Raw genomic sequence first — 16194 nt, 5'->3', positions numbered from 1 at the left:
CGGGACCCAAATGGACCAAAGGCCATGTGGGATGGAGCTTTGTAGCGAGAAACACCGAGCAAGATGAAGTGAAAAAGTTTGCTGCATCCAACCCTATAATTTATTGTTTTATTCTCATGGCTCAGCTGCAATGAAAGGTGAGCTACTTATAATCACATCTCACCTGTGCAAAGCATGTATTAACTTGACAAGTTTAATCCTACAAAGCACAAAGGTCTGTATAGAACAGATGCAAACATGGTGTCTGTCTGAATGTGATTTAACACCTAGGAGCAATGGGAAGCATATGAAAACTCCACACCTTTCTGTGTGTTATAATTCCTCCTAACCCATGTTACTATGAACACCCTCCATCTGATTCGTGGGTGGAAAGGGGAGCATGTACTGCAAAATTATTTATCATAGGTCTTGCAGGTTTACGATGTAAGGTAAAGACAGTCCCCTGTGCAAGCACCGAATCATTACTGACTCACGGGGAGACGTCGCATCACAATTAATTATTCCACTACCTTACAGATTCAAACCATTACAGTATTATATGGATTTTAGTCCTGAAACCCTTTGGGTCTATCTTTTAGAGGGTAGTCAGAGAACTGTATCTTATGCAGTTGCAAAATTCTGTGTGACAGTACTCAGGAAGCAGAATCGCTTAACGAAGGAAACGTCTATTGCTGGGAAGTGAATTAATGAAGTGACTTTTATAGTTAGATGTATATATATATATATATATATATATATATATATATATATTATCATCTTTTATGTATTTGTCCATTTTAAGTATTTAAAAAACGTTCTTTTTTATCTGCATGTGACTTGGCTGGTCTTGCGACCATAATAAATGATTGAGCATCACGACGTTTTCTTGGCAGACTTTTTTACGGGTTGGTTGGCCATTGCCTTCCCCAGTCATCTACACTTCACCCCCAGAAAACTGGGTACTCATTTTACCAACCTCAGAAGGATGGAAGGTTGACTCAACCTTGAGCCGGTTATTAGAACCCAGCTTCCGCCAGGATCGAACTCAGGTCGTGAGCAGAGCTTGGGCTGCAGTACTGCAGCTTACCACTCTGCGCCACAGGGCTCTTGGTTTACAATGACCGCAGCAAAAATCGCTATAATTTCATTAAGTTGCATTGAGAACTAGGAATTGATCAGGAGAACAAATACACTCTGTTCTTTAGACAGTTCCACAGTCCTTACTTTGCCTTCTTGAGCGGTGAGATCTCGTGTCCTGTATGTTATCTGGGACTTCCCATTCTCCAATATATCACGACCAACAGGGATCTTAGCCAGCTTGTCAAAGCGGCTGTAAGAATAAGCTGGCTCTAAGAAGCTGATGATGCTTTTGGCTAAGCAGACAGAAAGTAACGTGGTTAGCATTAATACAGCATCTACATCTAAGCACTTCACAAACACCACGTTAGTTCAACAAGCATAAAAGTTTAGATTAATTTAGTGCCCATGCTCATAGCACAAAAGTAACACTCCAATGTTTTCCTAATTAGCTTCCTGACATTCTGGTACAAGATCTCAGATACATTAATTATCCAAGGATATTCTGCAAAGTCTATGGTAAAGGCCAACTAAAGGACTCTAATCTCAAATGAGTATTGCCAAGATTAGCAGATGATGGACATCCCTGAATCATTCTTAATAAGACAAGAAGCCTTATGGACTTGGACATGCATCAGCTCCGCTCCTTCCTAAAAGGAACATGAAAAATGGGATATTGCAGGTGCCTTGAGTCGGAATGGCAGCAAACAAACCTTCACATCATTCCACATCAGTTGCTGGAGAAGTAGGGAAAATTCCCTTAAGTAGAAATCAATGGCATGAGATTGTACATACGACTTCCTTTTTTCTTTTAAATAGAATCTTATGAATATCCAAATAGATGTCCATATTCTTCCTGAGTACTTAGATGGACACATATTGGTGCAACATAGCAGCCACAGATAATTCAGTGTCCAGATGGCTCCCTACAGACTCAGTCGTCCTGAGGAAACCACGTTCTCGCGCAGCGTATTATTCTCGACTGACTTGCCACATCTGCGACATACAAAAATGACTCTCTCTAAAATTCAGATCCAAAAAGGTCACCATGTACGTTTCAGTGCATAGAAAATAGCAAAGACATCCAAATCAATGGCTTTACAGTTGTCTTTTCAGGGTTCCTGTTAATTTTAAGACGGCTCATTTTGAACAGAGAACTTAATCAGAAATGCAGTCTTGAGTTCAGTGCATTGTTACCTAACAGACAAGGATGAAGAGGAAGATAAGAGCAACTTTATAGTCCATTGTGTGCCATCAGATTAGTATATTTACCCTGTTCTTTAATTATGGTGATGTTGACAAGACGGCGACCGATGTCTGCAGTCCCCACAGGAACATCAGTGGCCTCCACCTGCAGCTGTTTTTCATCATCATCATCAGCCCTGATGAAGAGGGGAACCCGGACATCCACCAGCTCTACTCCTTCCTGAAACTCTACCATGCCATGGGCATCTGTGGTTGAAATGGAAGCAGAGGAAGGAAGAAGGAAATCATTTACTTCTCATAGAAGTGGTAAACCTTTTTTTTGGACTGTACCATTTTAAGACTGATTAATATGTTACAAAGTCCACATGGGACATGTGGATTGTTGAAAAACATGGTCTGGGACTTCCATGCTGGACATTTAATTCCTAGACATATGCAGGTCCAATTCAGATTTAGACCATGACACTCAGGGAGAACTACATGTTATTAAGTACTGAGGGACGCTCAAGTGAACTTCATTTCACATGTCCCCACTCCAACTTTTCATGCACTTGCTCGCACAATCACACTTCAGTTTGCCAGGCATGAATATATTCATGCGTTCGATATCAGTTCCTCTGCAACTGCTAAAAGTATCCCCATTTCCCCCACATCCATTCACTGAAATGCAGATTTTGACACTTTCTCACACCTTAGAGAAATGCAAATTGGCAAGTCAAAGGAGCCTACAGTACTTGTTCTCGCAGCGAAAACAGAGTTGAAATGGTGCTCTGCGCTCCAGAATCACTTGCAGATGCAATCACACAAAGGGAGCTCCCGTGAAAGTGGATTTCACATGCACCAAGCAAGAACAGGCTGCATGTAAACTGAGGACTACACATAAAATCCTGCACTTGAGCATCCCCAGGTAATTCACAACGTGCATTTCCACTCTTAGAGAGAGGGGGCATAAACCTTCTCCCACCATCCCATTTTTTCCAGCTTGAAATGGTCCCTTATATTTCACTAGCAGAGTAAACAGCAGCTTCCCAGGGCCCTTTTAGGTCAGGAAAATGGTACAGAGGGGAAAGGTTTAAGGTCCTACTCTCCACATAATATTTATGGTTGCTAGCCTCTAAGCTAGGGTGGGAGATCCCCCACCCCATCTGCTGACCCCCCACCCCTGCTCACCTGGCTGATGGGGGAGGAGGGAAGTGGCTTGAGCCTCAAGAGCACACACAAAAGGCACATATGCTCCAGAGGCCTCTTGGAGATGTCCAGTTTAAAACGGAAGCAGTGGGTGCTCAGAAAAGCCAAATCGGCCCAAAGATAGCACTTTCACTAAGTTTGGGGGCACTTTCACTATGTTTGGCTGAGCCCCCGCTGCTTCTGTTTCAAACCAGAAGTGATATCATTGAGAGGCCTCTCTGGAGCACATGTGTACAAGTAAAAAAGGAGAAGGAACTGCCCCCAGCCAGCATGCTCTCCGTTTCCTGCTTTGAAGTCGGGAGGGGGGTGCGGGTTGGCAGCCCTAACTATGGTCCTGATCCAAACTGGGCCTGTGTGAACCTGAGAATTAAGTTTTCAGCTCAGAATTTCCATGTTTCACTGACAGGCCACAGATTTGCCATGTGGACTTCGTATCATGTGTACCAGCCCCCAGGCTATAGATCAGGATTCATATGATTGAATGTGGTTCTGTATCAACAGTTCCATCCTTAGGGAAAGCTAAATGACAGGGAGAAGGCCAGGTTAGATTTTTAAGAAGAGGTTTTTTTCTATTAAGAAGTATTCAGTCAGCAGAATCTCCATTTCAAGTCAGAAACTTCAATGAGAAAGAGGCCAAAAATGCAGCACACATCTCCTACCTTGGTCTGAGATTACAGTATAGTAACCAGGCGATACTTTCAGGTCATTAAAAGCCTCTTGAGAGACGTGTTTCTCTGTTACTTTCACAATCTCGTTCTTGGATGAACGGGGGGCAGTGAGCACAGTGTCTACTATCGTGTGGTCTTGCCTGGGGAAAGGAAAAAAGAAAGGTTAGGCTTACTACGCCATGTTTGTTATTAGTACCAGTCCACAGGGGTTGCCCACTCTGTCTCAGGAAGCTCCTTGAGATTTATGAGCGGTGCCTGAGGAGGGTGGGGCTTGGAGAGGGGAGGGAGCTCAGTGAGGATGTATGCCATAGAGTCCATCCTCCACAGCTACCATTTCCCCCAGAGGAATTGAACTCTGTAGTCTGGAGATAAGTGGTAATTCCAGGAAAATTCCAGGCCCAACTTGGAGGTTGGCAACCCTACTTGAGTCCACAGTGTCCTACAGTTTGGAGCCTCAGATTATAAGGGGCTTCTAAATACATTTTATTTTTTACTAAAATTACCATTTTAAGGGTAATACTACAGGTCCTCTTAAACATGACGTATTTTAAGGCTGCAGCTTGACCTAACAACAACAACATTTGATTTATATACCACCCTTCAGGGCAACTTAACACCCACTCAGAGAGGTTTACAAAGTATGTTATTATTATCTCCACAACAAACACCCTGTGAGGTGGGTGGGGCTGAGGAGCTCCAAGAAGCTGTGACTAGCCCAAGGTCACCCAGCTGGCTTCAAGTGGAGGAGTGGGGAATCAAACCCAGTTCTCCGGATTAGAGTCCTGCCGCTCTTAACCGCTACACCAAACTGGCTCTCAAACAGTAGCAAACAGGGTTGTTACTGCCTGCCCTGTAGGGACAGACTGAATGGTTGGGAAGGGACAAGGTCAATAGATTTATCCTCATGCAGGCGTGATCTTAGTGATTCCAAGGCCTGGGACAAAAAACCCAGGGTGGGGCTCCAGAATCACTTCCACCCTCCACCAGGCCCTCCAGCCAGCCTCAAGCAAGGAGCAGCTCTGGACCTTGCACCATGTGAGGCAAATGGGAGCCATCACTGAAAGGTGGCTATCCAAGCCCCAGATGGAGCAGGTACAAGTGGCTGCTCCTGAGTCGGCTGCCTGAGCCAAGGATGGGGCCGTGGCTACAAGCAGGCATCTCAAGCCCTGGATGGAACAGGTGCAACTAGTGGTGGTAGGAGCCTGCTTTTTTCTTCTCTCCACCAGGGGGCAGTGCCATTAGCAGCCACATGCCCCGCCCCCAGCACTGGTCCCAGGGCAGCTGCTCCTGTTGCTTTTCGGCTAAAACCAGCCCTGGTCTCATTCAGCAGTGAGAAGAGAATTAACTTCTGTACATAAAGATAGGCTACGGGTAAATTTTAAACAGATTTCACATTTGTTGAGGGATAGATAACACCGCCCCCCTCCAAACATAGACAGCAATGAAAAGTTCCCACATATCCACACCTCTATGAAAAACCAGGTTTTGCTTACCTTTTCCCAGAATTCGGCTGTAACCTGAGAAGAAAACAGATCAGATTAATATTGATCTGAGGAGGTTTTCCCTGTCAAATATACTTTATAGCAATCCCTGCTACACACTAAAGGTGATGAGACCTCCTAGCTGCCTGTTCCCATTCTTTTTTTACTATCAGAGGAGGCAATCATTTCAACGCAAGAATTCTCCAAGGCTTCATCACACTTCTCCCTGATACAGTCACCATTTTCCTCTTTTTTTAAAAAAAGAAGAAAAAACCCCTCACTTGCATTTTCATAACTTTTCAGTTGCCCTCTTTGGCTCACTCACCTGAATTTTGTCTGCTGAAATTTATGGGCACCAGGAATAGTTCTGTAAATCTCGTTCAGCTACGAAGAACAAAAGAGGGTTATCAGTTCAGGCTTCTCAAAGGAAATACCCAAACCTACAGAAGCTGTAAGTGTAATGAGATCTCAATAGTACCCATACAAATATTGAATGATCAGTTTTCTGCAGTTTACTGGAAGTACAATTGATACTAGAATGAATCACTTACTGTTCTCTTGGGACTTTCAGCTACTAACTCAGGAATCAATGGTTAATTATCAGGCTTTGTTCCCTTGGAAAAGGGGAAGGGCTTAAGTACTTTGCCTTAGATTCTCATATCCTTTTCCACCTGCGGAAAGCCATTTCCCCATCTGGAACACGGGAGAAGGGGTTCAACTATTCCCCCTCCCACTATAGATTCCCACGTTAGCCCTGAACCCAAAGCCTAGAAAAGGAAGCTCACACTGCATGCGTTGGTGACTTCCCCACCAGGTATACGGCCCAGCTTGGATGCCAATGATAACTGGTTTTTACTCCTGATTCCATAAATTATTAGGGATCTTTGACACACCTTCTGGCTTTCGCCTGGCTTTACTGAGTCCTTTCTAAAACCTGTTTTACTGTGATTTTCTTGGAAAGATCACAGCAAAATTGGGGTGATTGCCAGGTGGACAGAAAACTTCAGATCTTTCCCATTCTTTCCTACACTTGTACTAGTTTCCCTGCCCCAGTTCTCTGCAGTAGCAACTTCCCACCTTCAACCAGCAGAGGGCTTTTGGGTGGTTTTAAAAATCAGCACCAGATACATCACTCACTGCAGCGTCTGTCAATTACTGGTGGAAAGTGCCATTGAGTCATAGCTGACTTATGGCAACCCCTGCTGGGGTCTTCATGGCAAGAAACTAACAAAGGGGGTTTGCTATTGCCTGGTTCTGCAATCCTGGTCTTCCTTGGAGGTCTCCCATCCCCAAGGCCAACCCTGCTTAGCTTCTGAGATCTAACAAGATCAGGCTTGCCTGGGCTATCTAGGACAGGGTACATCAGTTACTATCCCCCTAAAAAAAGCTCACCCAGTAGCACGAGGGGAGGAAATGGCTAGGTTGGAGCAGAGAAAAGGTGGGGAAACCCACCACCTGGAAGCTCTGTTGTCACTGCACTTAATCAGCAGCTGCAACATGTGTGTGTGTGTATGTGTGTGTGTGTGTGTGTTCGTTTGTTCAGAGATGGCCACTACCTGTCTCTGTGCAGCAATCCCTAGTGGTCTCCCTTCCAAGTACAAACCAGCTCCAATTCTGCTTAACTTCCAAGATCTGATAAGTTTCATTAGCCACAAGAAAACTACTGAGAATCATTGCCACATGGAAGTCCCCCTACCCCTTAACAGCAAGTCTGACAGTCATCAGTTACTCCCTGCTACGTACATTCTCTTCCACTTCTTTTTGAAGTTGCTGGTGTTCACGGCTATCTGGTTTTGCAAGATTTTGAGTGTAGAGCCGGGCCAATCGGAGAGACAACCCGTATGGAACTAGAAACAAAAACAAAAAAAAACCAGTCAACTTTTTCTTATGGTTGAGCAAGATTCAGGTTGAGTAGCATCTTAAAGACCAACTAGATTTCCAAAGTACGTGCTTTTTGAGAGTCAAAGCTCCATCACCCATGGTTGTTTGCAATGATGATGATGATGATGCTAAAACCCTTCAAGACAACTTAATGCCACACTCAGAGCAGTTTAAAAAGTGTGTTGTCATTGTCCTCACGGCAATCACCCTGTGATGTGGGTGGGACTGAGAGAGCTCTGAGAAGTTCTGACTGATCCAAGGTCACCCAGCTGGCTTCAAGCGGAGGAGTGGGGAATCAAGCCTGGTTCTCCAGATTAGAGTCCTGCCGCTCTTAACTGCTACATCAAACCAAATGCCAGGCCAAGTCTTAACATGAAGCAATGGGGCTGCAGGCCTACTTAGGTTGTTTTGTGTTCTGAGTGCAAACTTCAAGTCCCATAGCTGGGATTCTGCACACAGTGAAACTGCTTAAAATCTATTTAGATATAAGTAGGTTATTTGTGTGCAGGATTCTAGTCTCAACATTTAATTCTGTTGAAAGTAAGCTTATTTTGGATTTGCAGGTTTGGAGGTGTATAAAATTCTAAACATCTGGACAAGTTCATGGATCTGCAGAATCAGCATTGGATTGTGATGATGACGGCCGATATCAATATGATGCTTCTTGGTAATGCATTGGTTGTGCTGGTATGTCTCATCCTAAGGGTCCTACCAGTTTTCAGTTTGCAGGGACTGATGTTTCCATGCCTTCTCCTTTCTCCAGCAATCCCAGAAAATCCAGTGCTGGGAGTTGAGAGAACTTTGTGAACAACATGCCACATAGCATGGAAGGCTACAGTAAGCAGGAAGAAGTGGGAGAATTTCCCACCTTATTCTTCCATTAACACAATGCGTTTGTATTCCGAAGCAGCCAGATTTAAGAATGGGATTTTTCTTCTGTCTGGCAGGCAGGGCTTTTTTTCAGCTGGAAAGTGGTGGAACGGAGTTCCGGAACCTCTTGAAAATGGTCACATGGCTGGTGGCCCCGCCCCCTGATCTCCAGACAGTGGGAAGTTTAGATTGCCCTCTGCGCTGCCAAGTAGCGCGGAGGGCAATCTAAACTCTCCTCTGTCTGGAGATAAGGGGGTGGGGCCACCAGTCATGTGACCATTTTCTCTGAGGCCACTGAGTTCCACCACCTCTTTTCCCAGAAAAAAAGCCCTGCTGGCAGGCATATGTTTTCCCAAATCTAGTAAATCTAGATCTGAGGAGTTTGGAATATATGACTTCCAAAAGAGGTTTGACAATGTGCTATCTAAAACTCTGCTTACCAAAATCTGTTATATATCTCTTGTGCACGAGCAAAAGTTGTTGCTGTTCTTGAGGAAAGTCTTCTGCTTGTTTTTGAAACTGAAGACTAGAGTCTGACCAAAGGCACATCTATGATACAACTTAAACTGGTTTGTCATTCCTACTCCTCAGGGAAGTGTGGTTCCGGGACTGAAATCTAATGCTCTGTATACAAAGGTAAATGTAAAGGTAGTCCCCTGTGCAAGCACCGAGTCATTACTGACCCATGGCTGCTCTGTATACAAAAAACCCCACAATTCTCAGGCAGCCATAACAGTTAAAGTGATATAAAATCAATATAAATTTTAGATGCAGATATAGTCTAAGAGGCAATTCAGTTGTACAGGTGCTCATTGGCTACATGTCTCTGACATTATTGTTGCATCAAGTAATGCATCAGGAGAAATGTACGAAAAGTCTAGTCAGAGGCCTTCTCTGGATAAGCAATTTACTCCTCCCTTTTTGAGTATTCACTCCTCAAGGACTGGATTTGTTCTGGCCACCTAACTTTCCACATGCCAATTTTAATCCCAATGTGCGTTATGTGTTGTGCTGGCATTTTTTGTCAGTACCACAATGAAATAAAGGGGATTATGTGGTGAGGTGTGACGTCATCATCGGCGTCACTGTTGGCATCAACGGTGCCATCAAACCACCACCACCCTTTTTTAAAATGTTCATGCATGCCCAATCGTGTTATGACGACATTATGACGATGGTAACTGCCCAGCACTAAGGTGTTAGCCATGGGGGAGAAAAACAAAAGAAAAACGAAAGTGAAAGCCAACAAAATGGCAGGCATGCAGTGTTGGAGCAAAGTAACTCCAAACACAGAACTTTTTACCCAAAAGCATAGATAGGTAACCTTTGAAAACCTAAAAGAGCTCCATGTAACTGCAACACAAAGAGTGGACATTTTTGTTTATAATTTATGACTCCCTCACAGTTCAAACCGGAGAGCCCCACCTTGGCTGATCCAGAGCTAGGAGGTAAAATCCAGCACCAGGGGAGCAAACCGACACAAATAATAACAACATGATGATATTGTAACTTAATTAAGTTTTTTTCTCCAAAAAAGGGCATGTTTTGGGAAAGGAGGGGAATGAGGAGGCAGAAAGGGGGAGGGAGGAGCTGAGATGAGGATGGAAAGACCAATCAGTGAGAAGTGGCCTGCAGAGGGAGGGGGGGAGGGCAGATCAGAGAGCGGAGAGGGGGAAAAGAAAGGAAAATTCTGCTTGATTGAAAAAGCTGGATCAAAATTGCATCAAGAAGAACATCAGGGAATAAGCGCACACAGAAAATTCGAAAAAAACTCTTGAATACGTGCATCAAAATCTGAAGGAGTTAAGCATGTGGAATTTGGAAGAAAACCCTTTGGCCAGAACAGCCAAAAATTAGCCATGCGGAAAAGGCCTCAATAAGCCTTTATGTCAAAAATCCCTCTTCATGTGGAAAGCTTAGACATCAGGGAGAAGTCTTCCAGCCTAATATTCTTTTCCGACTTGAAGGCTTTCTGTGTAGATGAAGATTTTAACACAATGGAGTTGGCCAGTGTGCATTCTGGGTTAGTATTCATGTGATGAAAGCCCGCAGAGACAAGGGCTGCCATTTTCCCGCCATCTTCGGCTTCAGTAACAGGCCACATTCCCACCCAATATTCCCTCCATTTAGTAAAACTGGCACTCACTCATATCTTTGGGATTAAGAGCTAAGGAAGAGAAGTCTTGCTTGTGCACGTTGTTGTTGATCTTCCAGTGGACTGCGTCTCTGCCTTTCAAGTTGCCGCTGCGCACCATGGGAGTGTCCAGGTGGTCTGAGGACATCAGACTCTGCCTGAGCAGATAGTGGTCCTCCTTGAAACCAACAGTGCGACCTTTAGAAGAAGCAGGAGAGTTAGAATTTTGACTTCTTCAAAGGCCTGTCCAAAGTTTTCCATAATCCAGACTGAGTTAGTGGAATAAGATGAGCTCATTGTCAAAGCAGACGTTTCTACTTTCTACCTTGCAAAGTACTCATAAAGCTGCCTTATACTGAGTCAGACCATTGTCTAAGGTTAATAATCTCCACTCTGACTGCAACAGCTGTCCACCGTTTCAAGTCGAGATCTTTCCCATCACCTTCTACCTGATCTTTTTAACTACAGAACCTGGGGATTGAATCTGGGACCTTCTGCATACAAAGTAGATGCTCTGTCACTGACCACAGCCCTTCCTAGCATTTCTAGTTGGGTAAAAGGAACTAGGTGGTTCTCATCAGGCCCTGTTATACCGTATCACTATTACTAAATTGTCCTTGGCCTCCCGTGAGTGATGGGATAATAAATTTGAAAGATGGTCAATTAGCTTTTACATGTTTCATAAATTATGGGGTTTTTTAGCATATACTTTATAAAGTATATGCTTTAAAAATTACATTTTGTGTTCTAAAATATATTCATTTTTAAAGTTCATGCAATATGGATAGGTGCCACAGAAAACACTTGAATGGCCACTGCAAGTATACCAAATGGGTGTGTGCAAAGTGGCAGTCAGGCTAGGTCTTTGTTCCCAGGGCACTGATGTAGACTGTGTCCTAAGATTAATTCCCGCCATGCAATGTTTCTGAGAAGTAATAAAAAATTGACTGCCTACTTGCTTAAGAGAAGGGTTTGGAAGAAATATAAATAAATATATGCTTGAAAGTTAATAAATGTGCCCATGAATTAAATTAGTACCACTGATGCAGATTACAGACTTCTATGAAACAGACTTCTATGGCTTCTCTGAAAACAGACTTCTATGTCTTCTCTGCCATGCCCCAAGGTATCTTTAAGGCTCTAGTAATAGCCATGGCTCCATTCTTCCCTACAAAACCATTCAGCTGGGCTTGATCCTCTGCTACTCAGAGAGTACATAATTCAAGGCAATGCATATGTTTCGATGATCTGACATCTCAGATTCTTGATCTCTCCAAAAAATAAACTCAGGGAGTAAGGGCCTCCTTAAACACTACACAAATTCAAGTTTGGTTTGGATGAAACCCCAACTAACTACATGTTAACATGTGACTGTAAGCTTACCTTTAAAACAGCAGGGGGGGTCATCTCCTGTGCATGAGTGGAGGCAGAAGAAGAACCTTCATCCCTCCCCCATGCTTTGACTACCTGAGAAATGCTGTGGGGGGCCAAGTGTGATTAGATAATACAGGAAGATCCTTGGCAGATGTGTGGAATCATCACTAATGCAAATGGCCCTTCTGCCACAGCCTTTCACTGTGATCTGGATACCCCGGAGAAGCCTGATCTTGTCAGATCTCCGAAGCTAAGCAGCCAGGTCAGCCTTGGTTAGTAACAGGATGGGAGACCTCCAAGGAAGACCAGGCTTGCCATGCAGAGGTAGGCAATGGCAAACCACCTCTGTTAGTCTCTTGCCCTGAAAACCGCAATAGGGGCATAAGTCCGCATAAGTCAGCTGTGACTTGACAGCACTCTCAACCACCACATGGCCTTTCTTGGCTAGTAAAAACATGGGTTGTGGTTTTGTCCAAATCAAACTCAAGTTTGTGCAAGGTGTAATGAGGCCCTAACACTTGTTAAGTCTTTCTGTTATGTTTATGGGCAGCTGTTGCCAAGTCGGGTTCAGATTGATAGTCTTGGAGCAGATGGACAACAGCCAGACAATAAAAGGCAACACCTTATTGTTTATATTGTCTCAGCTGTTATCCTTGTTCTAAACCAATACCCTTTCCTTGACAACTCCACAGTAAGCACACATTCCTATCCTCCATCCCAAAAAACATAGATAATTTTAAGAGATCATACCTCGTGCACAACAGGGCAACAGTGCTAAACAAGCCTAAGAGATAAAAAGAAAAAAATAATAAAGTTTACAAAGTTTTTCACAGGCAAGTATAACAACAAGCTACCAGTCAGGGAATCTTCCTCAGCAGAGGTGGTATATGTGCACAAGCCCTCCTTCCATCCCACCTTCAACAGCAACTCGGTAAGGTAGCATAAACTAAAATATGGGCCACTCAGCCTTGCCTGTTCCCAGCTCCCTATTCTTTTCTATGGGGCACAGTTCCTACTCCTTTACTACCTATCATTATTCGATGAGTCCCCTTTCTGGGTCTCCTTTATAACTGCTGCCTTTTCTGAGTACCCTCTTCCTATTGCACCCTTTCACAGTTGGGCATAGCAATGTAGTAGTATTCTCTTTAAGATTAATATTAGTTATTATTCTAGTGATGATGAATGGAGTTTGGGTCCAGAATGTGATAACAAACCAAAAATATGTCTAATTAAATCATTATTATCAATTACCATCTCTTGGAAACAAGGGCAAACCTATATGTTTTGTCCCACAGAGTTTTGATAATGATCACCTTATAATTTTGTTCCTTTCAAAGTGATCAGATAAAATCCAGCAAGAACTGACCCTGGTTGTTATACATTGGGAACACTGTTTTGGCTTCTGGGCTAGTGGTGTGAGACTCAACAGCTCTGCTGCAAAATGCTCTCTTTTAGACCACAATACATTACAAGATTCTGAACTGCTCCTACTCATAGTTACAGAATAGATTCATATATCTAGGCAAATGGTAAGTGAATAAATATATGATTTCCTCATATACTTTTTTGCCAGTACTTTGTGATAGAAATCCACATGGGACTCCTGGTTGTTAAAGCACAGAACACATGTCACTAGTGGAGAACTATCTTGACTTGGTTGCTTAAGTCACACAAAACCAGAGCAAAGTCACCTGGGGACATATAGAAGTCACATGGGGCAGACGGAAGACAAGGGATGGTGGAGACCACCAGGTGAATATCTGTGGAGGAGCCAGTGGACGGAAGGGGGTATTAAAATTAATATAATTAGGAAAAGTCAGGTGGGAGGACAATAGATAAGCTGGATACAGTCTCTACCTCATTTCCAAGCTGTCAACTTCAAGAGCTAAAATAAACCCTTATAGCCTTGATGTCGGAACTGAGTCCTGCCCCTGGTGAAGTAGACTCCTTAAAGTTACAGCTCCTGCTGTAGCACAATGGTTAAGTGGTTTGGCTGCCAATCAGCACTCTACTGGTTCGAATCCCACTACTGCCATGAGCTTACTAGGTGGCCTTGGGTAAGCCCCTCTTCGCAGCCCCAGCTCCCCAGCTGTATTGTGGGGATAATAATAACACTAACTTGTTCACCGGTCTGTGTGAGGCATTAATCTGTCTAGAAGAGCGGTATATAAGTTCAGTTGTTGTTGTTGTTAAAGGGGCTGTCAACTTCCCCAGTGCTCTGTGTTTCCCTGATAGGCCTGCTGACTTCTCAGACAGAGGGACAGGTGGAAGTGGACCCTGGACATGAGAACCTTTTCCTTAACGGGCACAAACAGCTTGCTGACGTGATCTGGGGTGTTTCTGTACCAGATAGTTCAATGGTCCACTCCTCCCTGAACTAGATTCAAGATCACATGCTAGATTCAAGATCACACACATGTTCCATATGGAGTTAATATCATTTGTTCCAGAATGATATCTGAGTCTGTGTGCTGGGGGTTGGACAATGTGTCGCCCTATCATTTGCCCTAAGTCAATGTCTGACTCAACAATCCCATTCACGATGTGGCATTTCGTATGGATCTCCAATGAGAGGTGCCTTAAAAGTTATCATTTTGTTGGGGGGTGGGGGGATTGGTCGTTCTTTCCTCCTTTTCCAGCCCTGGCTAGATCTATCTGTGCAACCAACCTCTCTCCCTCTCGTGCTTGCCTTTGGTACTGCAGAGCAGAAAGCTGACTTACCTTGCAACAAGCGCAGAACTTCCAGCACAGTAGAAGCAGCAACCCCAGGAGTAGCATCAGTAACATTAGCAAAGGGATAAGCCAAAGGAAGCTTCTTGCCGGGCACTCTAGAGCAACAGGAAAACCTTCAGAGTTAGGAAAGAGATTACAGGGACCAGGGCTCATTTCGAGGGGGAATGCGCAGGAACGCAGTTCCAGTAGTTCCCCAAAGAGGACACATGACAGGTGGCCCATCCCACCTGACTTGGCCATTTTGGGCCCGTTTCGTCCTGGATGGGGCCGAAACGGCCTGGACTGGGCCTCTGATGGGTGGTGGATCACTCTCCCACTCAACAGCGGCCCGATCCTGACCATTTTGGGCCCCTTTCAGCCGTTTTCAGCCCCTTTTTGCCATTTTGGGCCCAATTTCGGTCCTGAATGGCCAGGATTGGGTCCAAAACAGCCAGGATAGGTGATGTCAGGGGGTGTGGCATATGCAAACCAGTTATGCTAATGAGTTCCTCCAGCTCTTTTTCTACGAAATGACCCCTGACAGGGACCAAACAGAGTCTGGGCAGGGAAAATCAGTGAGGGACACAAGGGAGAAGCAGAATCTGAACAATTTACCTAAGCTTCTTTATATATTATAGGGTCTCCACCTTGTGCCCTCTGTAACAGTCACACATAACACAACTTCCTTGTTTCTCACATGGGCAGCGCCCAATTCAACTCTTGACTATGGTGCACATGGAAAAGGAGCTTCAGTAAAATTGATGAACTCTGATGAAGGTATGTTGTGTGTACGCTGTGTTTTAATAACCCTTGTAGTGCAAAATTTGACCATTCCTTGGACCCTGTTATCCCCCTCCCTTCTCTCTCTCTCTCTCTCTTTCTCTCTCTCTCGCTAAAAAAAAATTTAAAAAGACAACGAGCTTCAGTTTTCTTCCTCATGCCATTTTCCTGACTGGAAACAGTCTGTAACAGTGCTATTTGGCTCCTTGGAGAAACCTACAAGTGTACAAAACTGTTTCAGGTCAGGAAAATGGTAGGGGGCAGGGGGAGGCTGAAGCGACTTCTCCATGCATGCTATGCTCAGGATCTGAATCAGGCACTGGGTGTGAGAGAACTGAGAAAAACCCTCAATTCATGTGTAACTGTTACAGAGGACAAAGGGTGGTGACCCCAGGCCTAACCTGCGTATGGCATGATGTATAAAGATGAGTCCCTGTTATTATCAGATATCCAGTTCACAGACTTAATTGTGTCTAGAGATATGATTAATGGGTTTAGTTAGGTCTTCACAATTAAGGTATGCCTAGGTGGACCTCAGACTATACATATATATAAAACTCTGATATGGGATAAAAAAAAAGAGAGTGACTTGTCTATAAGGAATAAATGCCCGTGCATCTGCCAAGTGCCATTTTTCTTCCTTGTTCAACAGCGCCTCTTCCTTCATCTCTTGCTTACCTTTCTTGTTTTGCACAAGAACAGTTCTGTTGTGCTCATTGCTGAGATTCTCTTCTGTGAAACGGTAAATGCAGTCATCCTCCTCGTCTTGAAAGGAACAAATTGTTTTTACCTCCCCTTCTGCAGAGACATAAAAAGTTGATACATTACCAAAGCATCCTGCAAA

General features: G+C 44.1%; 1 protein-coding gene across 2 annotated transcripts in view; it reads right to left on the bottom strand.

Moving 5' to 3' along the window:
* The window catches only part of ITGB4 (integrin subunit beta 4), a 100433-nt gene that overhangs the window by 37893 nt on the left and 46346 nt on the right, over positions 1-16194 (bottom strand). For both annotated transcript variants that reach the window (XM_054975809.1, XM_054975810.1), the window contains exons 18-27: positions 16029-16148; positions 14580-14686; positions 12609-12642; positions 10497-10682; positions 7343-7446; positions 5925-5983; positions 5612-5635; positions 4110-4258; positions 2329-2508; positions 1204-1352 (exon numbers count right to left, since the gene is read on the bottom strand). In XM_054975809.1, the coding sequence (XP_054831784.1) occupies positions 1204-1352; positions 2329-2508; positions 4110-4258; positions 5612-5635; positions 5925-5983; positions 7343-7446; positions 10497-10682; positions 12609-12642; positions 14580-14686; positions 16029-16148 (1112 nt within the window). The remainder of the gene's footprint in view (positions 1-1203; positions 1353-2328; positions 2509-4109; positions 4259-5611; positions 5636-5924; positions 5984-7342; positions 7447-10496; positions 10683-12608; positions 12643-14579; positions 14687-16028; positions 16149-16194) is intronic.

The sequence above is a fragment of the Eublepharis macularius genome, chromosome 4 (genome assembly GCF_028583425.1).
Source record: "Eublepharis macularius isolate TG4126 chromosome 4, MPM_Emac_v1.0, whole genome shotgun sequence".
NCBI lineage: Eukaryota > Metazoa > Chordata > Lepidosauria > Squamata > Eublepharidae > Eublepharis > Eublepharis macularius.
This window is presented reverse-complemented; position numbering and strand designations above follow the sequence as displayed.